The 23878-nt window shown below is 37.9% G+C and overlaps 1 protein-coding gene across 1 annotated transcript in view; it reads left to right on the top strand.

Moving 5' to 3' along the window:
* The window catches only part of PYROXD2 (pyridine nucleotide-disulphide oxidoreductase domain 2), a 214253-nt gene that overhangs the window by 72920 nt on the left and 117455 nt on the right, over positions 1–23878 (top strand). Inside the window, exons 8-9 of the mRNA XM_053692557.1 lie at positions 3317–3414; positions 11898–12039. Of these exons, the coding sequence (XP_053548532.1) occupies positions 3317–3414; positions 11898–12039 (240 nt within the window). The remainder of the gene's footprint in view (positions 1–3316; positions 3415–11897; positions 12040–23878) is intronic.

Here is a 23878-nt window from a genome sequence, read left to right as displayed (position 1 = left end):
GATATATAGATGATAGATAGATAGATGATAAATAGATAGATGATAAATAGATAGATTATAGCTAGCTAGCTAGATGATAGATAGATAGAACGATGATAGATAGATGATAAATAGATAGATTATAGCTAGCTAGCTAGCTAGATAGATGCTAGATAGATGATAGATAGATAGATAGATAGATAGATAGATAGATAGACTATAGCTAGCTAGATAGATATATGATAGATAGATTATAGATAGATATATAGATGATAGATAGATCATTAATAGATATATTATAGCTAGATAGATGATTGATTGATAGATAGATAGATAGATAGATAGATAGATAGACAGACAGATAGTTAGACAGATAGATAGATACAGTAGCTATATAGATATATACAGTGGATATAAAAAGTCTACACACCCCTGTTAAAATGTCAGGTTTCTGTGATGTAAAAAAATGAGACAAAGATTAATCATTTCAGAACTTTTTCCACCTTTAATGTGACCTATAAACTCTACAACTCAATTGAAAAACAAACTGAAATCTTTTAGGTAAAGGGAAATAAAAATAAAAAAATAAAATAATATGGTTGCATAAGTGTGAACACCCTTTTATAACTGGGGATGTAGCTTGTTCAGAATTAAGCAATCACATTGAAAATCATGTTACATAGTAACAGTAATAGAGTCAGTACACACCTGTCATCATTTAAAGTGCCTCTGATTAACCCCAAATAAAGTTCAGCTGCTCTAGTAGGTCTTTCCTGACATTTTGTTAGTCGCATCCTACAGCAAAAGCCATGGTCCGCAGAGAGCTTCTAAAGCATCAGAGGGATCTCATTGTTAAAAGGTATCAGTCAGGAGAAGGGTACAAAAGAATTTCCAAGGCATTAGATATACCATGGAACACAGTGAAGACAGTCATCATCAAGTGAAGAAAATATGGTGCAACAGTGACATTAGAACTGGATGTCCCTCCAAAATTGATGAAAAGACGAGAAGAAAACTGGTCTGGGAGGCTGCCAAGAGGCCTACAGCACCATTAAAGGAGCTGCAGGAATATCTGGCAAGTACTGGCTGTGTGGTACATGTGACAACAATCACCCGTATTCTTCATATGTCTGGGCTAAGGAGTAGAGTGGCAAGACGGAAGCCTTTTCCTAAAAAAAAAAATCCAAGCCCGGCTAAATTTTGCAAAAACACATCTGAAGTTTCCCAAAAGCATGTTGCAAAAGGTGTTCTGGTCTGATGAAACCAAAGTTGAACTTTTTGGCCATAATTCCAAAAGATATGTTTGGCGCAAAAACAACACTGCATATCACCAAAAGAACACCCTACCCACAGCGAAGCATGGTGGTGTCAGCATCATGCTTTGGGGCTGTTTTTCTTCAGCTGGAACTGGGGCCTTAGTCAAGGTAGAGGGAATAATGAACAGTTCCAAATACCAGACAATATTGGCACAAAACCTTCAGGCTTCTGCTAGAAAGCTGAACATGAAGAGGAACTTCATCTTTCAGCATGAAAACGACCCAAAGCATACATCCACATCAACAAAGGAATGGCTTCACCAGAAGAAGATTAAAGTTTTGGGATGGCCCAGCCAGAGCCCAGACCTGAATCCAATTCAAAATCTGTGGGGTGATCTGAAGAGGGCTGTGCACAGGAGATGCCCTTGCATTCTGACAAATTTAGAGTGTTTTTGCAAAGAGGAGTGGGCAAATGTTGCCAAGTCAAGATGTGCCATGCTGAAAAACTCATACCCAAAAAGACTGAGTGCTGTAATAAAATCAAAAGGTGCTTCAATAAAGTATTAGTTTAAGGGTGTTCACAGTAATGCAAACATATTATTTTAGTTTTTTATTTTTATTTTCCTTTACCTAAAAGATTTCATTTTATTTTTCAATTGAGTTGTACAGTTTATAGGTCACATTAAAGGTGGAAAAAGTTTTGAAATTATTTATCTTTGTCTCAATTTTTTACATCACAGAAACCTGATATTTTAACAGGGGTGTGTAGACTTTTTATATCCACTGTAGATGATAGATAGATGATAGCTAGCTAGATAGATGATAGATAGATTATAGATAGATAGATGATAAATAGATAGATAGATGATAAATAGATAGATGATATATAGATAGATGATACATAGATAAATAGATTGATGATAGATAGATAGATGATAAACCTGCAACCTGCGCTAATAAACGGCTCCCTGGATTAGGATTGAACACATTCTGCACACACCTATGTATAGACTGGCTGCTATGCCCCCCCCAGCACTTGGGCACTGGTGGCTCTGCCCGTTGTAGTTCAGCCTCAGAATATATATATATATATATTTGAAAGTGATTAAAAAAAACAGGGTTGTATAAATTGATTATTGTTTCAATTTAGTAAAAAAAAATTTTTATAGCATAGTATACATTGTTTTGCAGTGCAAAAACACAAGTTTTGAGCTTGATCCATGCAATTTTCAGCATATAGAAAGGTCAGGATTCTGAATTCCATGGATGCATCTCTGGAGGAGAGGAAAAACTTATATTTCCAGGTTTAAAGGGACATAAAACAGGTTGAGATCTGTGCATATCCTAAAAGGGCTAATTAATTAAAAATAGTTTGCATAAAAAAATTGTTTAAAAATTGCTGGCAAGTATTTTTAAATAATTTTCAAAAATAAGCACAATTAATTACATAACTAAGCTGCCTGGAGAAGCCAACTCCACCCCCCCTTATCAGTGTTTAGACACAGGCATTGTATTTCAACTGAGTTCACAGCTTCTAGGCTTACTCCAGCAGATAATCCCTATGAATTTTTGCATTCTACCAAAACAACAATAGATAAAGCCATAGAAGGAATTGTGTGGGGGGAGTTGGAGCGTTACAATTCATAAACTATAAAGAAAGGGTTAATGGCAAGGCACTGCAGTATAAATTTGCAGGTAAATTAATTAAAGTATATATTATTATATTTTGTCTCTATCAAAATATTTTGTCTCTAAATTACAGCAAAAACAACCAAAATAAGTAACAAAAGTACATTGGAAAGTCTTTCTTCACTATAAATAATTTAACATTTTATGGGAAGCTAATGTCCCATTAAACACAAATTTTATTACCCCAATAATCCGAAGTTCTAGGTGAGACCTTATCAGACTTTCAGACCCGTTACACCTTATTTACATCTGATGCCCCCACCTTCTAAATTAAATTCCAGAAGCTATAGCCTGAGACTTTAAACAGAGTGTGCAAAATGTATTATATTTGTATGAATTGCTTGGAACTACAAGAGCTCATTATTTATCATTTGTGCCTTTTCTTTTCTAAGATCCTGGATCATTGGTTTGAGTCTGAACCTCTAAAATGCACTCTGGCCACTGATGCTGTAATTGGTGCCATGGCAAGTCCTGCTACTCCTGGGAGTGGGTATGTTTACCTTTTATTTATGATTGTTTTAATTTGATCTTGACATTGATATGTATGTGTGTGTGTATATGTATGTATATGTATATATACTGTATATATATATATATATATATATATATATATATATATATATAGACATCCAAAGAAAACAGCAACAACCCAAATTTATTGACGTTGAAGAAGGGGAGATATGTCTCCGAAACGTCAATATATTTGACTACAAGTTTTGGTGAAAATCCTGGTCTGTTGCTGTTTTCTTTGGATGTCTATCCAAGCTGAACAGCTAGGTGGTTGATCCCAGCAGGGCCCGGCGGATTGTATAAGGCGACAAGACAACCGCCTTAGTGCGCCCCAGCAGGGGGGCGCAATTTTGAGCAGCCTGATTTTTTAAAAATTTTTTTTACTTTATGTTCTTCCTGTTCCTTATCTTTTTTGGCTCAGCCGTGCTGCGTGCATGCAGCGCAAAGCAGCACAGCTCATGGCACATCCATCCCACAGTCCCCTCCCGACCAACCAACACTGCCCCCTAAGGTACAACCACCCACCCCATTGCAACCACGTCCACGCACCGCACGCAGCCACATGCCACCCTCCAGCAGAGTTTAACAGGTGCCTGGTACCATGACCGCACCAGGGTTTCAGGAGCTGTACACACATACATATATATATATATATATATATATATACATATATATATATATATATACATATATATATATATATATATATACACATACATATATATATATACATACACATATATGCAGCACTACCACTGTCTGATTTGCTATGCAGCACTACTGTCTGTCTGATTTACTATGCAGCACTACCACTGTTTGATTTCCTATTCAACACTACCACAATTTGATTTGAATTTAGCCACCAATCAGCAAGCGCTACCCAGGTCTGAACCAAAAATGGGCTGGCTCCTAAACTTACATTCCTGCTTTTCAAATACAGATACCAAGAAAAAAAAAAAGAAAGAAGAAAATTGAATAGGAGTTAATTAGAAAGTTGCTTAAAATGTCATGCTCTATCTGAATCATGATATAAAAATTTGGTTTTCATATCCCTTTAACTAACAATGGGATGGTATGTTATGGTGGGGGTGGCAAAATGTATCTTCGCCCATGTGGCCAAAAATCCTAGCACCGGCCCTGGATCCCAGGAGGGCGGATTCATATTGGGATTTTATATATATATATATATATATATATATATATATATATTTATATACACGTATATATATATATATATATATACATTTATATATACAAAAATATTGGCACCCCTGCATTTCTGTCAGATAATGCACAACTTCACCCATAAAATTGTTGCAATTACAAATATTTAGGCATTCTCGAGTTTATTTCTTTTGTTTGTATTGGTATGACACAAAAAAGTGGAGAAAAAAAGCCAAATCTGACACATTCCACACAAAATTCCAAAAATGGACTGGACAAAATGAATGGCACCTTCTCAAAATTGTAAGAAATAATTGCATTCCAAGTTTGTGATGCTCCTGTAATTTGTAATTGAACTCATCTGTATCAATTAACAGGTGCTGACAATATAGAAATTACACCGGCAACCAGTTAAAATGGTGAAAATTTGACTCAACCTTTCTGTTGTGTGTCTCTGAGTGCCACACTGAGCATGGAGAAGAGAAAGAGCAGCAAAGATTTGTCTAAGGATTTGAAAACAAAAATTGTGGAAAAGCATGGACAGTCTCAAGGTTACAAGTTCATCTCCAGAGATCTTAATGTTCCTGTGTCCACTGTGTGCAACATTGTCAAGAAGTTTACAGCCCATGGCACAGTAGCTAATCTCTCTGGACATGGACGAAAATGAAAAATTGATCAAAGATTGCCACAAAGGATTGTTCGAATGGTGGATAAAGAACCTTGATCAACTTTCAGGCAAATTCAAGGTGACCTTCAGGCACAGCGTACAAATGTGTCAGCCCACATGATATGTCGCCATCTGAATGAAAAGGGACGGAATGGTAGGAGACCCAGGAGGACCCCACTGATGACACAGAAACATAAAAAAGCCAGATTGGAGTTTGCCAAAACTTACCTGAGGAAGCCAAAATACTTTTGGGAGAATGTGCTGTGGACAGGCAAAACAAAGTTACAGCTTTTTGTTAAAGCCCATCATTCTACTGTTTTCAGAAAAAGAAATGAGGCTTTTAAAGAAAAGAATATAGTCCCTACAGTCAAACATGGTGAAGGTTCAATGATGTTTTGGGGTTACTTTGCTGCTTCAGGCACTGGATGTTTTGACTGTGTGCATCACATTATTAAATCTGAAGACTACCAAAGAATTCTGTGGTGCAATGTAGAACCCAGTGTCAGAAAGTTGGGTCTCCATCAGAGGTCATGGGTCTTACAGCAGGACAATGACTCAAAGCACATGTCAAAAAGCACCCAGAAATAGTTTAATTTAATGGTTTAAATTGCTGGTGAGTATTGAACTGGCCAGCAATGAGTCCAGAACTCAATCTCATAGAGAACCTGTGGAGAGATCTCAAAGCAGCAGTTGGCAAAAGGAACCCTTCCAATCTCAGAGACCTGGGGCAGTTGGCGAAAGAAGAGTGGTCCAAAATTCCAGTAGAGAGGTGTAAGCAACTCATTGATGGGTACAGGAAGTGATTGATTTCAGTTATTTTTTCCAAGGGGTGCGCTAATGTGTCAGATTTGCCTTTTTTTCTCTCCACTTTTTTGTGTCATACCAATACAAACAAAAGAAATAAACACGAGAATGCGAAAACATTTGTTATTGCAACAAATTTCTGGGCTAAGTGGTGCATTATCTTACAGAAATGCAGGGGTGCCAATATTTTTGGCCATGACTGTATATATACACATTTATATCTATCTATCTACCTTTCAATATTAATAAATTGACTGTAAAAGACCTGGAGAGTGCCTTTATTTGGAGACGATTATGAATTATTGAAGAGCACCCTGGGCTGTTGCACACTATACCATGAGTGTGGACTTGAGAAATTGTTTACATATATATATATATATATATATATATATATATATATATATATATATATTAAGAGATAGAGACACACTCAGCTGACACTATGCCTTTTCAAATAGAAAAAATATCCTGTAGCACATCAGTCTTACCCGCAGTGAGGTGCAGTTGCATCTCTCTAAGGGCAGGTATGCAAGGAGTCCATGTCTGGTTTCCCCCATTACTCATAGGGAGACCTAAGAGCAATTTGCATAAATATAAAAAGAGAGAGAGATGCACTCAACTGAGACAGAACAAAAGCTAGAATAACTTCAGGCTCGCCGGAAACACAAGTTATGATGCAGCGGTCTAAAGACCGCTGCTCCATGTATGTATGTATTGGGTACTTGTAAAGCACGGCTAATCACCCATAAGGGTCTCAAGGCGCTGCTCATTTTATCGACCTCGGAAGGATGAAAGGCTTAGTGGACCTTGCCGGGGATCAAACCTGCAACCCTCGGGTTGCTACAGAGCTCAGCCACAGTGCATTAGCCTGTCCGCCTGCTCTGAGGCGGCAGACAGACATCGCCGGAAATCACCCCCATCGGATACGATCGGGTTGATTGACACCCCCTGCTAGTGGCCGAGTGACGGTAAATCTGCAGGAGGAGGCGGCATTGCACCAGCAGTTCACCAGAACTGTTGGTGTAATGATAAATGCTGAGAGAGTATGCTGTCAGCATTTATCAATGTGCAGCGGACATGATCTGTAATATCGGATCACGTCCGCTCGCACAATAATAATTCGGCCCCTATGCCTTTTCACAGAGAAAAATCTCCTGTAGCATATCAGTCTGACCCTGCCCAATGACAGTCCAGCACCAAAATACCAGACAATTCTTCTCTGAACAAGAGAAACAACAACCCCAAACAATCATTTAAGCCTTCTGTGGGCCTCGTCAGTGAGGTGCAGTTGCATCTCTCTAAGGGCATGTGTGTAAGCAGTCCATGTCTGGTTTCCCCCATTACTCATAGGGAGACCTAAGAGCAATTTGCATAAATAGAAAAAAAGAGAGACACTCAACTGAGACAGAACAAAAGCTAGAATAACTTCCATGTCTGTTCATTTTCATTGCCACTCAGGGTGCATACTCTTTTAGCACATTATGCCTTTTCACAGAGAAAAAATCTCCTGTAGCACATCAGTCTGACCCTGCCCAATGACAGTCCAGCACAGAAATACCAGGCAATTCTTCTCTGTCAATCTTATAATCACTCATTCAGTAAGTATAAATGGTGAAAACATATTACACATATTAACACATAAATATATATGTATATAAGTATATATATATATTTACTGGTAACACAAAGTTCCCATTGACAGCAATGTAAAGGCACTTTTCAGTGCTGTTTGTTTCTAACACCCCACTCCCACCAACTTTACCCCCAAAAACTGCCTAGTGCAGTTATTTTAAAAAAAAAAAAAAATGCTCCAATTTTATTTTTTTAATAAAATACACACCACTGTATTTTCTGGGGTTTTTGGGGCAAATCTCTGGTTGATTTTATAGAGCCGATTTATCATGTGTCTGGCGGACATGATCCGCTGTAGCGGATCATGTCTGCCAGACATCGATAAATGCCGACAGCATACGTTGTCGGCATTTACCATTGCACAAACTTTCCTTGTGAAATGCTTGTGCAATGCCGCCCCCTGCAGATTCACGGCCAATTTGCGACCGCTAGCAGGGGGTGTTAATGCGATCGGGCGGAGTGCTGTCCGCTGCCTCAGAGGTAGTGGACGAGTTAAGGAGTTAAGGAGCAGCATATAGCAGCATTCGGGCCGTGATAAATCGGCCCATATAAGTGCAAATTGCTGCTGCGAGCTTGCAGTAGCAATAACCAGCCACTTGTAATGGCTGGTTATTTATCGCGCACCTGCAAACGGGCAAATTTGCGATAAATTAGTGCTCCACTTGTAATCTAGCCCATAGTGATAACTTGGTTTGCCAGGAAAAACTCTATATTACTTTGATAAAACTTGTGCCCAACTTTTCTAAAAAGTTATTAACCTTTTTATAACTCATTTATGTCAAGAAGCTGTGAACAGTAATTGATACTTTTTAAGTAGAATATTCAATGTGATTGGCATCTATATGAATACAGATGTATTAATAGGACAATGCTAAATTCACCTGATATATTTAGCTTGCAAAAACAGAAAGCAGACAAAGACTATTTTACATAATTGCTTGACAATGGAACAAGTGTATTAATGCATGGGAATCACTTTAACATGCAATTTACAATTTCAAACTTATGAAAGCAAATTTGTTGTAAATAACTTTGCAAAAGAAAATCAGGTTCTGTTAGGTACTAATATAATACTTAAAGGGACATAATACTCATATGCTAAATCACTTGAAACTGATGCAGTATAACTGTAAAAAGCTGACAGGAAAATATAACCTAAGCATCTCTATGTAAAAAAGGAAGATATTTTACCTCACAATTTCCTCATCTCAGCAGAGTAAGTTCTGTGTAAAAAGTTATACTCAGCTGCTCCCAGCTGCAGGTAAAAATTAAAAAAAAAATGAAGAAATGAACTGCAGCCAATCAGCATCAGCAGTGCTGAGGTCATGAACTCTTACTGTGATCTCATGTCATGAGATTTGACTTAACTCTCATGAGATTTCATAGTAAGCTTCCTTTACCTGATTGGTGAAATAATATGAGAGTTCACGAGGCTCATCCCCTAAGCTGTCCCAGGACAGACACACTAAAATGCTGCTTAGAAATCCATTACAATGGGAGGTGGCTACTGAGAAACTTTTGAGGTAAAATATCTTTCTTTTTTACATAGAGATGTTCCGGAGATATTTTCTAGTCAGCATTTTACAGCTATACTTCATCACTTTCAAGTGTTTACACATTTGGGTAGTATGGCCCTTTAACCCCTTAGTGACCAGAGCACTTTTCCATTTGTTGACCGTTTGGGACCAAGGCTATTTTTACACTTCTGCGGTGTTTGTGTTTAGCTGTCATTTTCCTCTTACTCATTTACTGTACCCACACATATTATATACCGTTTTTCTCGCCATTAAATGGACTTTCTAAAGATACCATTATTTTCATCATATCTTATAATTTACTATTAAAAAAATTATAAAATATGAGGAAAAAATGGAAAAAAAAACAATTTTTTCAAACTTTGACCCCCAAAATCTGTTGCACATCTACAACCACCAAAAAACACCCATGCTAAATAGTTTCTAAATTTTGTCCTGAGTTTAGAAATACCCAATGTTTACATGTTCTTTGCTTTTTTTGCAAGTTATAGGGCACTAAATAAAAGTAGCACTTTGCTATTTCCAAACCACTTTTTTTCAAAATTAGCGCTAGTTACATTGGGACACTGATATCTGTCAGGAATCCCTGAATATCTTTTAACATGTATTTATATATATTTTTAGAAGACATCCCAAAGTATTGATCTAGGCCCATTTTGGTATATTTCATGCCACCATTTCACTGCCAAATGCGATCAAATTAAAAAAAATGTTCACTTTTTCACAAATTTTTTCACAAACTTTAGGTTTCTCACTGAAATTATTTACAAACAGCTTGTGCAATTATTGCACAAATGGTTTTAAATGCTTCTCTGGGATCCCCTTTGTTCAGAAATAGCAGACATATATGGCTTTTACGTTGCTTTTTGGTAATTAGAAGGCCGATAAATGCCACTGCGCACCACACGTGTATTATGCGCAGCAGTGAAGGAGTTAACTAGGGAGCATGTAGGGAGCTTGTAGGGTTAATTTTAGCTTTAGTGTAGTGTAGTAAAGAACCCCAAGTATTGATCTAGGCCCATTTTGGTATATTTCATGCCACCATTTCACCGCCAAATGCGATCAAATTAAAAAAAACTTTAAATATTTCACAATTTTAGGTTTCTCACTGAAATTATTTACAAACAGCTTGTGCAATTATGGCACAAATTGTTGTAAATGCTTCTCTGGGATCCCTTTTGTTCAGAAATAGCAGACATATATGGCTTTGGCGTTAGAAGGTCGCTAAATGCCGCTGCGCATCACACGTATATTATGTCTAGCAGTGAAAGAGTTAATTAGGTAGCTTGTAGGGAGCTTGCAGGGTTAATTTTAGCTTTAGTGTAGAGATCAGCCTCCCACCTGACACATCCCACCACCTGATCCCTCCCAAACAGCTCACTTCCCTCCCCCACCCCACAATTGTCCCCGCCATCTTAAGTACTGGCAGAAAATCTGCCAGTACTAAAATAAAAGTTTTAGGTTTTTAAAAAAAAAAAAAAAAAAATTCTTCTGCTGTGTAGGACCCCCCTTAGCCCCCAACCTCCCTCATCCCCCCTCAAACAGCTCTTTAACCCCCCCTCTGCCTTTATTGGGCACCATATTGGGTACTGGCAGCTGTCTGCCAGTACCCATTTTCAAAAATAATAATGTATTTTTTTTTTTTTTTTAAATATTTTATTTATTTCTGTAGTGTAGCTGCCCCCCCTCAACATCCAACCCCCCACCCTCTCCCTGATGCCTTGATTTCAAAATCCCACCCTCCCCAGTCCTCTCTCCCACCCTCCAGATCTACAGCATATTGATGCTGTTTTGATAGACATCACGTGCACGCACCCGCACTAGATCCCTCCCCCCTCCTCCACCAATAACTGCCCACCCGCCTCCCTGGATGAGCTCCCACCCACCAACCATAACGGCCATCGGTAGCCGATGCAGAGAGGACCACAGAGTGGCTCTCTCTGCATCGGATGGCTAAAAACAGTTATTGCAGGATGCCTCAATATTGAGGCATCACTGCAATAACATGAAAGCAGCTGGAAGCTATCAGGATCGCTTCCACTGCTTTCAAAGACCAACGACGTATGGGGTACGTCCTTGGTCATTAACTGGATTTTTTTGCAGGACGTACCCCATACGTCGTTGGTCACTAAGGGGTTAAAAACAATGTTTAAAAATATAAATATGTATGAATATTAGCTATATGCTGTAACATCATTTAAGTTGTAGTGTGGGTCATAGTTTGTTTGATCTGTCATTGTATATTAAATGCCATTTTTCAAAAGCCTTATCATTTCTGTTAGCTGAATGACCATAAAAGGGGTTAAACACATGGGGCATATTTATCAAGCTCAGTATGGAGCTCTGGGGAACTGCTTGTGTAATGATAAATGCCGACAGCGTATACTGTCGGCATTCAGCGATGTCTGTCGGACATAAAAACTCTACAAAAAAACTTTACATAAAAACTTTACACTTAATTTGTCACTATTTAAATAGCTAATAAACCTTTAAAAAAATACGTGTGCTTGTTATTCTCAGACTAATCTTTTCTTTGTCTGCATCATTCTATGTAGCATTTATTTAGTGTTTAATGTCCCTTTAAATAGTCGCTGGTGGCAGGGGTTGTGATGATGCATTAAATGTGATTATGTAACGGATACTACGTTACTGTGCTTTCAGGTATGTTTTGCTGCATCATGTCATGGGTGAACTGGAAGGAAAGAAGGGGTCTTGGGGTTATGTTGAAGGTGGGATGGGCATGGTTTCCAATGCCATTGCTAAAGCTGCCACATCATATGGGGCAGAAATTCACACTGACAAGGTACAGTATGAGTGCACATATTTTCAAAATGCATGTGACAGAGGTGAGTTCCCCGTCCACTATGGGCTGAAAAGTGTATATCAGTTTTGTTTTATTTAAATGGAAATAAAACCCTTTTTTTTTCCTTTCAGGATTCAGATAGAACATACAATTTTAAACAGCTTTTCAATTTATTTCTATTATAAAATCTGCTTCATTCCCTTGATATCCTTTGATGAAGCAGCAGCAATGCACTACTGGCAGTTAGCTGAACACACCTAGACAGCCAGTCATAAGAGACAAATACATGCAGGCACCAGCTAGCTCCCACTAGTGTAGGATATGTATATATTTTCAACAAATGGATATCAAGAGAACAAAGTCAATTTGAAACTAGAAGTGAATTTAAAATTGTATTAAAATGACATGCTCTCCCTGCATCATGCAAGTTTAATGTTGAGTTTCATATCCCTTTAAGATCATCTTAAAGAGATATGAAGGATCCTGCAGTCATCTACTGTAAAATTCTGGATCTGCAGTTTCCAAATTGTAATTTGTTAGTTTGTTAACATATTCTTGTTCCAAGGATGATCTACATTGTATTTATGTATGGAAGCTGCTACTAAATTCTAGATAGGATAGACAGGAAAACTCCTGGATTCCCCTATAAATCTATCTCATTATTTTGTAATCTAGGGAGGTTGACAAAAGTTAGATGCATGAGCAGTACGTTAAAAGACCTCTAAAACACAGTAGAATAGCAATTAATACATTCATAATAAAGAGACAATGCAAAAGCACTTAGTTTGAATTTCAAATGAGTAGTAGATTTATTTTTTCTGACAAGTCAGTTACATTTTCCTTCCTAATGCATCATGTGACAGCCTTCAGCCAATCACAAAATGCATAAACATTATCCTGTGAATCTTGCATATGCTCTGTAGGAGCTGGTGTCTCAGAAAGTGTTCATATAAAAAGACTGAGCACATTTAGATAATGGAAGTGAATTGGAAAGTTGTTTACAATTGTGTGCTCTATCTGAACGATGAAAGTTTAATTTTGACTTGACTGTCCCTTTAAGCTTGGGAAATTGCTACAGATGCAAGGAGAGCGGAGGTGCTTATTGCTGAGAGTAGCATTGTGCAGGGTATGTGGGACATCATATTGTAGTGATAAAGGAAACTGTAGGGACGGACTAATGTGAAAGACATAACTCAAAATACCCATCTAGTCTTCCCATAACCACTAGTTTGTACAAACATTAACAATTAGTGTGCGCATATAGTTGTTTCATTATTGAAAATAAAACATTAAAGTATTATACATTTATTGTTTATTTTGTTGACTTTTGCTATAAAATACATCTGAAAATTGTGCTTGTTCCACTTTCACCCAGGGAGGCTTGGGTTAATACTGTTACAGTATGTACTTTTCTGTGGACTCGTGTTTCCCTCCCGGTCTCTCTTGTCAATTGCTCTCTTAAGGTGGATTATCATTTTTGTATCAAAAATTGTTATAGGAAAAGTATTCTTTGCAATAGCAGTGGGCATACTGGGTAGTTTGGGTGTGAATAAGAGCAGATAAATAAGGGAGGACTGCAAAAAAGTTTGGGCAAATAAGGGTAGGTTGGTAACCCTATAACAAGCATATACTACAAGAAGAGAGTACTTTATCCGCAAAGATAAAAAACACTACCTACAAAAAAAAACTTAAGAAGTTCTAGGTCAGACAGAGGATCCTCTTCCCAATCCAGCCCAGGAAAGGATTCCATATAGTCCTCCATGTCAAAATTCTCAGAGTCAGAGCTCTGAATCTCCCTTCGTGTACCCAAGGGAGAAAGGGTTCGTTTACCCCGTTTAGCCTGTGGGGAGGAGGTTCTGGCACCCCTATGTGAAACGCCCGGGGGAGGGGCTTTAGGTCTCGGAGCCTTGCCTGTATGTGGGGCAGAGCGAGAATGAGTCCTCCAATGACGCTTGCGTATTATTGGAGAGTCTGAATCAGAGGAAGAAGATTCTTCCAAATGAAGAGGCATAGGTTGTTCTAAAAAAATTTCAGGAGGGGAAATATTATGTTTTAGGGCAGACGCTATGGCCGAATTAATGTAGGCTAAAAGTTCCTCTTTGGATTGGGAGGAAGAAGGGGCGGGGTCAATGACAGGGTCGGCAGACTCCATTTTGAAATTAATGCACTGAAGTTCAGATCTAAATAAAAAAGTAAAATTTAAAATTAAAAATCATTTTAGAAAAAATAAAAATAAGAAATAAATAAAAAATGTATTTATATTAATAGGCAGGATTTGAACCCTGAACCTATAAACTGTCAGTCTACAGTGTTAGTCCTCAAGGCTAAACAAAAGTTTAATAAAAAGGAGACATTTAAAATAAATATCTTTTTTTTTTTTTTTTTTTTTTTTTTTTTTTTAATAAAGAAAGTTACTGACCAATTATAAATATCTTTATAACTGAAGCTAAGTGTATTAAGGAGGTTAGTTGGAATCGAACTCCCAACCTATTGCATGAGCGGCAGAAAGGCTAAGCATAGAGCCATAAGAGCAGCAGCAACCAAGGACTGCATTTACATAATAATAAACTTTAAAGTAAAAAAGGCGGGAAAAACGGCAAACTGATCTCTTAAAACTTTGAAAATAACACAATCTATAGGGTTATGTATATACTTTATTACGGTGGTATTAGATGCACTTTATAACATATTTTATAAAAACCATTAATGGATGAGTATTATTTTTCATTAGCCATGTAACTTTGAAAGAGAAAACCCTACACTCCCGAGCCGGAGCCGACACAGGCCGCGGCTCACACACCCGACCAGATCAGCTTAATAGCCCCCGGTCAGGTGCGTGTCCGCGTGACCCCGTAGCGGCACCGGCCTCAGACGCGAGTGAGGGTACAAACGAAGCAGTCCGTCTTAGCAAGGCGGCTGCTCCGACGAAGCTCAAAATGCTAAGAGAAAAAACGGAGCAGCCACACTGAAGTGGCTGATCCGTAACAGAGACAGATTGCCCAAAATGTTTAAGAGCAAAACGGAGCAGCCACACTGAAGTGGCTGATCCGTAAACAGTCAAAACTAGCCAGACTAAGAAATGGAGCAGCCACTCCAGAAGTGGCTGATCCGTTGGCAAAAAAAATTATATTACAATTAGGTTAACAAAAGATAAGTAATTCCTAGTTAGAAACACACACGATGGCTATTATTTATTTAAATGAGAAAAGAGTTAAATTAAATGGAAAAACAATTCTAAATATGTATAGAATATTATTCAGGAAAGAAATAATACGTGACCTGCTTGTCTTTGGTGCAGCAAAGAAAAGAGGAAGGACTTAGATTCTACTCTATGCTACTATAATTTATTCTATATTATTTATAATTAATGAATATACCTACATATTTATATATAAATATATATATATACACACATTTATATATACTGTATGCAGGGAATATATAAACTAATTGTTAATAATATAGAATAATTTATAGTTCAATAGACTACGGTCCAAAAAGTCTTCCATAATCTGCTTTTACTCGAACAAAATTGCAACATTTCTGCTAAACCTAAAAAAATATGACTGTTAGAACATACTGAAAATCAAAAATGATCCTTTATAGCATCCAGAGAGTGTCTAGAGATGTCATAGTGTCCTTCACCTTTTTCCAAATGTTCCCAAAGATGTGCAGTCAGGTTGAAAGTCAGTGATTGTGGAGGGAAAGCCATGCAACTTAATGGGATAGGAAAGTCAAAATTAAACTTGCATGATTTAGATAGAGCATTTTATGACACTCTTAAATTTACTTCTATTTTCAAATATGCTTTGTGCTCTTAGTATCCCTTGTTGAAAGAGAATACGCACATATCCTACACTAGTGCGATCTAGCTGCTGATTGGTGCCTGCACAAATTTGTCTCTTGTGATTGGCTAACTAGATGTGTTCAACTAGCTGCCAATCAATCGACTAGATTACGAGTTTTGCGGTAAGAGCAACTTGGTACTAACTTGCAAGTTATTTCCACCGCTCACCTCCTTATAGCGCTGCTATTACAGGTTATCATAAACCCGGCGTTAGCAGGCAATATGTGAGCGTTGAGCAAAATTGAGCTCCATACCGCACTCAAATACCAGCGCTGCTTTGAGCTGGTTTTACGTGCTCGTGCACGATTTCCCCATAGACATCAATGGGGAGATCCGGCTGAAAAAAAGCCTAACACCTGCAATAAAGGAGCGTAAAGCTCCGTAACACAGCCCTATTGATTACTATGGGGAAAGAAAATGTATGTTTACACCCTAACATAAACCCAGAGTCTAAACACCCTTAATCTGCCGCCCCCGACATCGCTGACACCTACATTACACTTATTAACCCCTAATCTGCCGCCCTCGACATCACCGACACCTACATTACACTTATTAACCCCTAATCTGCCATCCCCGACACCCCCACTACCTACATTATACTTATTAACCCCTAATCTGCTGTCCCCAATGTCGCCGCCACCCAGCCAATAGGATTGAGCTTGCATTCTATTAGCAGTTCCAATAAGCCAATAGAATGTGAGCTCAATCCTATTGGCTGATTGGATCAGCCAATAGGATTGAAGCTCAATCCTATTGGCTGATTGCATCAGCCAATAGGATTTTTTCACCTTTAATTCCTATTGGCTGATAGAATTCTATCAGCCAATCGGAATTCAAGGGACGCCATCTTGGATGACGTCCCTTAAAGGAACCTTCATTCTTCGTTAGCCGTGGAAAGAAGAGGATGCTCCGCGCCGGATGTCTTGAAGATGGAGCCGCTGCGCGCCGGATGGATGAAGATAGAAGATACCGTCTGGATGAAGACTTCTGAAGGCTTGGATGAAGACTTCTGCCGGCTTCGCTGAGGACTTCTGCCGCTTTGTTGAGGATGGATGTCCGGTCTTCAAAAACTGTAAGTGGATCTTCGGGGGTTAGTGTTAGGTTTTTTTAAGGGTTTATTGGGTGGGTTTTATTTTTAGATTAGGTTTTGGGCAGAAAAAGAGCTAAATGCACTTTTAAGGGCAATGCCCATCCAAATGCCCTTTTCAGGGCAATGGGGAACTTAGGTTTTTTTAGATAGGATTTTATTTGGGGGGTTGGTTGTGTGGGTGATGGGTTTTACTGTTGGGGGGTTGTTTGTATTTTTTTTACAGGTAAAAGAGGTGATTTTTTTGGGGCAATGTCCTGCAAAAGGCCCTTTTAAGGGCCATTGGCAGTTTAGTGTAGGCTAGGGGTTTTTTTTTGGATGGGCTTTTTTATTTTGATAGGGCTATTAGATTAGGTGTAATTAGTTTAAATATTTGATCATTTCTTTTTTATTTTGTGTAATTTTGTGTTTTTTTGTAATTTAGTTAATTGTATTTAATTAATGTAATTGATTTAATTGTAGTGTAAGGTTTGGTGTTAGTGTAAGACAGGTTAGGTTTTATTTTACAGGTAAATTTGTATTTATTTTTAGCTAGGTAGTTATTAAATAGTTAATAACTATTTACTAACTAGTCTACCTAGTTAAAATAAATACAAACTTGCCTGTGAAATAAAAATAAAACCTAAGCTAGATACAATATAACTATTAGTTATATTGTAGCTAGTTTAGGGTTTATTTTATAGGTAAGTATTTAGTTTTAAATAGGAATATTTAGTTAATTATAGTAATATTTATTTAGATTTATTTTAATTATATTAAAGTTAGTGGGTGTTAGGGTTAGACTTAAGGTTAGGTGTAGGGGTTAATAACGTTAGTATAGTGGCGGCTGGGGGCAGCAGATTAGAGGTTAATAACATTAATGTAGGTTGCGGTGATGTTAGGGACAGCAGATTAGGGGTTAATAATATTTAACTAGTGTTTACGATGCAGGAGTGTGGCGGTTTAAGGGTTAATATGTTTATTCTATTGGCGACGATGTTGGGAGCGGCAGATTAGGGGTTAATAATTTTATTTTAGTGTTTGCGATGCGGGAGGGCCTCAGTTTAGGGGTTAATAGGTAGTTTATGGGTGTTAGTGTACTTTTTAGCACTTTAGTTATGCGTTTTATGTTACGGCGTTGTAACATAAAAGCCATAACTACTGACATTCAGTTTACGGTATGGATCTTGACGGTATAGGCTGTACCGCTCACTTTTTGGCCGGACAGGCAAACTCGTAATACCGGCGCTGTGGAAGTCCCATTGAAAAAGGACTTTTTAAAAGCTGCGGTAGTTACGTTGAGTTACGGCCAAAAAAGTGTGCGGTACAGATATACCTGCAAGACTCGTAATACCAGCGGTAGTGAAGAAGAGCCATAACGCTGCTTTTTCACTCATACAGCAAAACTCGTAATCTAGCCGAATGTTCCTAAAGCAAAGGATGACAAGAAAATTAAGCAAATTTGATAATAGAAGTAAATTGGAAAGTTGATTAAAATTGTATGTTCTATCTGTATCACAAAAAAAATGTTTTGGGGGTTTCCTTTCCCTTTAATATTCCATGGTCCTTCTTGGATTTCAGATACACCTGGAACTGCTTTGATGAGAAAATACATCCTTTTCCAGACAACTTTAGTCCAGAAGGGGGCAGGATGCCCCTGTAGAAGAGTGGTACTTCTCTATTGTCAAAGTGTAGTTGATCTTGTGCAAGCCACTAACTCAAGAATAGGCAAAGGGGCATATTTATCAATGTGCAAGCGGACATGATACGAAGTAGAGTATTATGTCCGCAGTACATCAATAAACATCGATAAATGCCGACAGCATACGCTGCCCCCTGCAGATTTGCGGCCAATCGTCCGCTAGCAGGGGGTGTCAATCAACCCGATCGTATTCGAGCTTGAGAAAGGCACTTTGCCGAAACGCGTTGCTCCTTTTTTGGTCCTAATCCGGCTTCCATAGCCACAAAGATTCTGCAAAGACTGCACCTGAGTTAGATACAAAGTAGTCTGACACACTACATGGTAGCGCAAACCTCCGAGAGACTGTTCACATGGTGACGGACTCATACGCTCCTTGTTTGGTCCTAATCTGGCTTCCATAGCCACAAAGATTCTGAAAAGACTGCACCTGAGTTTGATACAAAGTAGTCTGACACGCTACATGGTAGCGCAAACATCAGAGAGACTGTTCATTTGCTGACCGACTCACATGAGGATACAAGGCACCCACCCGGTGTAAGTAATTAATGACACCTTTTATTTGCGACTTTTATAATTGGTGACAAGGATCCCCTGTCTCATTACAGGAATTCTGGATCTCCCTTGCAGCCTCCATGCAATCCACCGCTTAAAATAGGCTCCTTGACTCAAACCCACAACATAATATTGCTCTGGAAATATTTATCCTTTCTTTATTATATTCAGGCATATGACATATATGACTTAATAGCAATATTGTTTTTAAGTATTTTTTTGTATTATCTTATGTATTATGTATATTACCATTGTCTAATTTGATTTTTATTTTATATATATTATATATATTTTTTAATAAATAGATTATTTTAAAATAGCCGGAAACTGCACTTATTTAGCTCTGCATAGAGCGCCGTAGCTTTAAATTTAGTGTGTTTCACAACATACTATATTTTAATTGTTAAAAAAGATGTGTACATGCTCTCCACAATGTACGATGAACCTACAGTGCCAGTGTCTGTGAAGGAAAGATCTGCACAGATCCTAAAGCCAAAGTGTATTGTGGAGTACAACAAAAACATGGGGGGGGGGGGTAGATTTAGCTGACCGGTGCCTGCAGCCATATCTAATTAAAAGAAAAACAATAAATTGGTGCAAAAAAGGGAAAAACCTTATACTTTTTTGGAATTTTTGTTAAATGTAACAGCTGATATTTTGTTTAACCAGACCCTTAATCCTCCCACAGTTCATTCTGAAAATGTCCAGCGACTCTGCGGCAGGCATTTTCCCACTAGGATCCCCCCCACTGCTTGCAAAAGAACACCACAGAAAAAATGCTATAAAAAAGGAGCGAGGAATAATTCTAGTTACCATTGCCCTGACCAGTGTCGGCTCCAAGGTGGGGCATTGGGGGGCAACGCCCACCCAAATGGAATGCTGTGCCCCCTCAAAAAATATTGATATGATCATACGCTTTAAAAATAATAAAATAATGTAATTCTGCATGCTTGGGCGAAGTTAGCTGCCGAACTGTGAGGTTGCATCATGCATCTGCAAGGAGCTCCGTGTCTTAACCTCTTATTTGGAATTGGAAGTTAGAGACTTTTTGGCTTGTCTTTAACCCTATTAATTTTACCTAACTATCATGAGTTACTCATTTTCTTAAACAATAGACCATGATAAGAATATGATTGTATCATATAAATATAAGTCTATAAATGGCTTTTATGGCATTTATAGACTTGTATTTATATGATACAATCATATTCTTATAGGTTCACAGTACATAGGTTGATATCCGTTAGTTATTGCGAAACAGGTATAGCGGTCGATTATCTACCGACACATGCTATGTATTATCAGTATATGGCTTTCATACTTACACTAAACAGTGGAAAATGGACTGATAAGTTTCTTGTTCATTTTGTATATAGTATGCTAAATATATGTCTGACATTTAGGATAATTTAGTAGTGTCTTGTATTTAGACATTTTGTGCATGATTTTCATATATGTTATCCTATAGTTTTGCATTGTTTTAGTCTGCATACGTATGCATAGGGTTTGAGATTTTCAGATAGCTTTATGTATTGCTTTTGTTTTGATTTTGTATTTTAAATTGTAAGAGGTTCCTCTGACTACTGCAGCCCGGAGGAACTGATCAAACACTGAATGTGAAGTGAGACATTTAAATAAAGAAATTGGATTATTTCAAAATAACTTTTCGTGTGCTTTTTTATCCCTTGCTTTTTTTGGGACATTTACAAATGCCCCAATATATGTCTATCTTTTCTGTTGTTTAAATTTATTATTCAAGGGTAGCACCAAATATTAAATATACAGCAATATTTTCTACTCTCTCTATTTTTCAATTTTTTTGTATAATTTTGTGAGGATATAACTTAGAGGATTCTCTTATCCTTTTCTTAGAGATTGCAGTAGATTGCTGTAGGAGCGGTTGGAGCTCCTATATAAGTCCCAAATTTTTGATCAGTTTTTTCCTGGCTGCGGTAGAAAAATGGCATACACCCTGTCAGATGATCTGTGGGAGGCAGATCTAAAAGATTCCTTAGCTAATGATATGATTAGTGGTAATGATGAGACAAGTGAAGAAGCTGTAACTATTTTTAGTGCCTTTAGAAGATATAGGTATCTCTTAAATAGACAACTTAAAATTAAGGCAGAAAATGCCAGTCTAGCCAACTATATTGATAAAAAAATAGTCCCTAGAGGACTCAGACTTTCGTTAGATCCAGGGGTGAATACTAGGGAGGATGAGGAGGGGGATTCCTTTGTGGAGGAATGGAATGATAAACTCTCCTCAACCTCCCTGGACCTAATGGAAATGATGATAAAAAGAAATAATAAGAGACTTGTAAAGGTCAAGGATGAAGCTGACAAAGCTCTAATTAAAGTAAATTCATTTGAGAGCAATCCAAATTTTGAAAAATTAAATGGGGAAACCAGCACAAATATATCCAAATTAAAAATTGACATTAAGTCTAGGAAGTGTAGAAAACTTAGAAGAGACCAGGAGGATTACAAGAATGGCAGAGTTTATGTGTATAAATCACAGAAAAGCACATATGACTCAGGGACTGATGCTTCAGATTCCGAAGCAGGGATTTCAAAAAACCAATTAGGTATGGATCAAAGAGAAGGAGGAGAAAGAATAGAAGGGGAAAAAGGAAAGGATCCATATGGGACAGTGGTAAAAGAGAAGAGATATCCTACAAGACAGATAAGGGGGAGAGGAGAACAATATGTCCAGAGCAGGGGGAGATACAGAGGGAGGGGGGCACGCAGGGGATATTAGTAAACCCCAGAGAGGAAGAACTCCAAATAGTGAACCTCTCCTCATTCCCCCTGAACCTGGCCCATGTTGAACTCCTTAAAAAAGGCCTGTCTTTTTGTCCTACTGCAAAATTAGATAGGTTTGAAGTTATAAAAGATCTCCATCTTTTTGCAAGAAAAATAGTGCTATCAGTAATTATGAGATCAAAATCAGATAATACTAGTAATTTAGACCTAAGAGACCAAATAGCCCTTAGTGACTTAGAATCACTCCTGGCAGAAAATGAGCCAGAACTCACAATAGAAAATCCATCTAGTACAAGTTTAACAGACCAAAAATATGCATTCAAACCCAAATCAGAATATATGCCTTCTCTATCTTTGGTCCCAGCGGTCAACCTGTTTGTCAAAAAAATGGAGAAAGAGATTGAAAATCTAACTCCACGACAGGAGAGTGATAACTTGGAGCCTAGAGAGAGGAAGGCTTTAAAAGAACTGATGTTGGCTAGAGGTCTGGTGATGAAGCCCGCCGATAAGGGGGGGAATTTGGTAATTCTTGATGAACATTTGTATGTTAATGAAGTTAAGCGCCAACTTCATGACAAGAACCAATATGAAAAGCTAAGTAGTAACCCACTTACACATACTCAGAATTCCTTGTTTAGGATACTTAATGATGCTAGAAGTAAGGGAATAATCAGTCAAAATGAGTTCAAATTTATGTATCCTAAATTTCCTGTCATGCCAGTTTTCTATATACTGCCGAAATTGCATAAAAATATGCAATGTCCCCCAGGGAGACCGATCGTTTCGGGGATCGGCAGTATAACAGAAAAAATTGGGGATTATGTAGATAAACATCTGCGCCCCTTCCTTCTAACTTTACCATCATACGTTAAGGATACAACAGATTTGTTAAAAAAACTGGATGTTGTGGTAGTGGGAGAAAAAACCATTCTAGCTTCTTTAGATGTGGAGAGCCTCTACTCTTCCATTCCCCACAATGTGGGCTTACTAGCAATCAAAAGATTCCTTGAAACAAGGGGTCCAGCACATATGGAACACACAGAATTTATGATGGTGCTTCTGGAGTTCATTTTAAAAAATAATGTTTTTTCTTTTGATGGGCAGGTGTTCCGCCAGATACGCGGAACTGCAATGGGGGCAGTATGTGCCCCCACTTATGCATGTCTTCATCTGGGGTCATGGGAATCTGATATTTTTGAACAACATGTCGACACTTTTGATGAAAAAGTGCTGATGTGGGTAAGATATGTTGACGATGTTCTAGTCTTGTGGGACGGAACAGTAGAGGAATTTAATATATTTGTTTCTACCCTAAACCACAATGACAGGAACATCTTCCTCACATCAGAAACAAGTGAAAGGGAACTGAATTTCCTAGACATAACCCTGAAAAAAGAAGGTTTGAAAATAGTGACTGAGAATTATCGAAAGAAAAATGCCACTAACAGTATTCTTCATGCTAACAGTAGTCACCCTAATCATTTAAAAAGAGGAATACCATATGGGCAGTTCCTTCGCTTAAGAAGGAATTGCTCCTCACTTTCAAAATTTGACATCCATGCACAGCAAATGAAGGAGAGATTCCTTCAAAGGGGATATTCAAATAAATGTCTAAAGAAATCCCTTTGGAAGGCTCGAAAAATGTCGAGGGATGATCTACTGTATGGAGAAAGGATAAAAACTAAGGGGAATCAGATTAGATTTATCTCTATGTATAATGATCAATGGAACAATATCAGATTAGCTATGAAAAGAAATTGGCACATTCTCACCTTGGATGAGAAAGTGAGACAAGCTATAGGAGATATACCTCAGATGGCAGCCAGAAAGGCACAGAGCCTACGAGATAAGCTGGTAAAAAGTCAGTTTGTCAGAGGACCCTCTGATGCTGACTGGTTATGAAAAG

This window comes from Bombina bombina, chromosome 9, assembly GCF_027579735.1.
Source record: "Bombina bombina isolate aBomBom1 chromosome 9, aBomBom1.pri, whole genome shotgun sequence".
NCBI classification, from domain to species: domain Eukaryota; kingdom Metazoa; phylum Chordata; class Amphibia; order Anura; family Bombinatoridae; genus Bombina; species Bombina bombina.
Note: the sequence above shows the minus strand (reverse complement) of the source record. Positions and strands in the feature narration are given on the sequence as shown.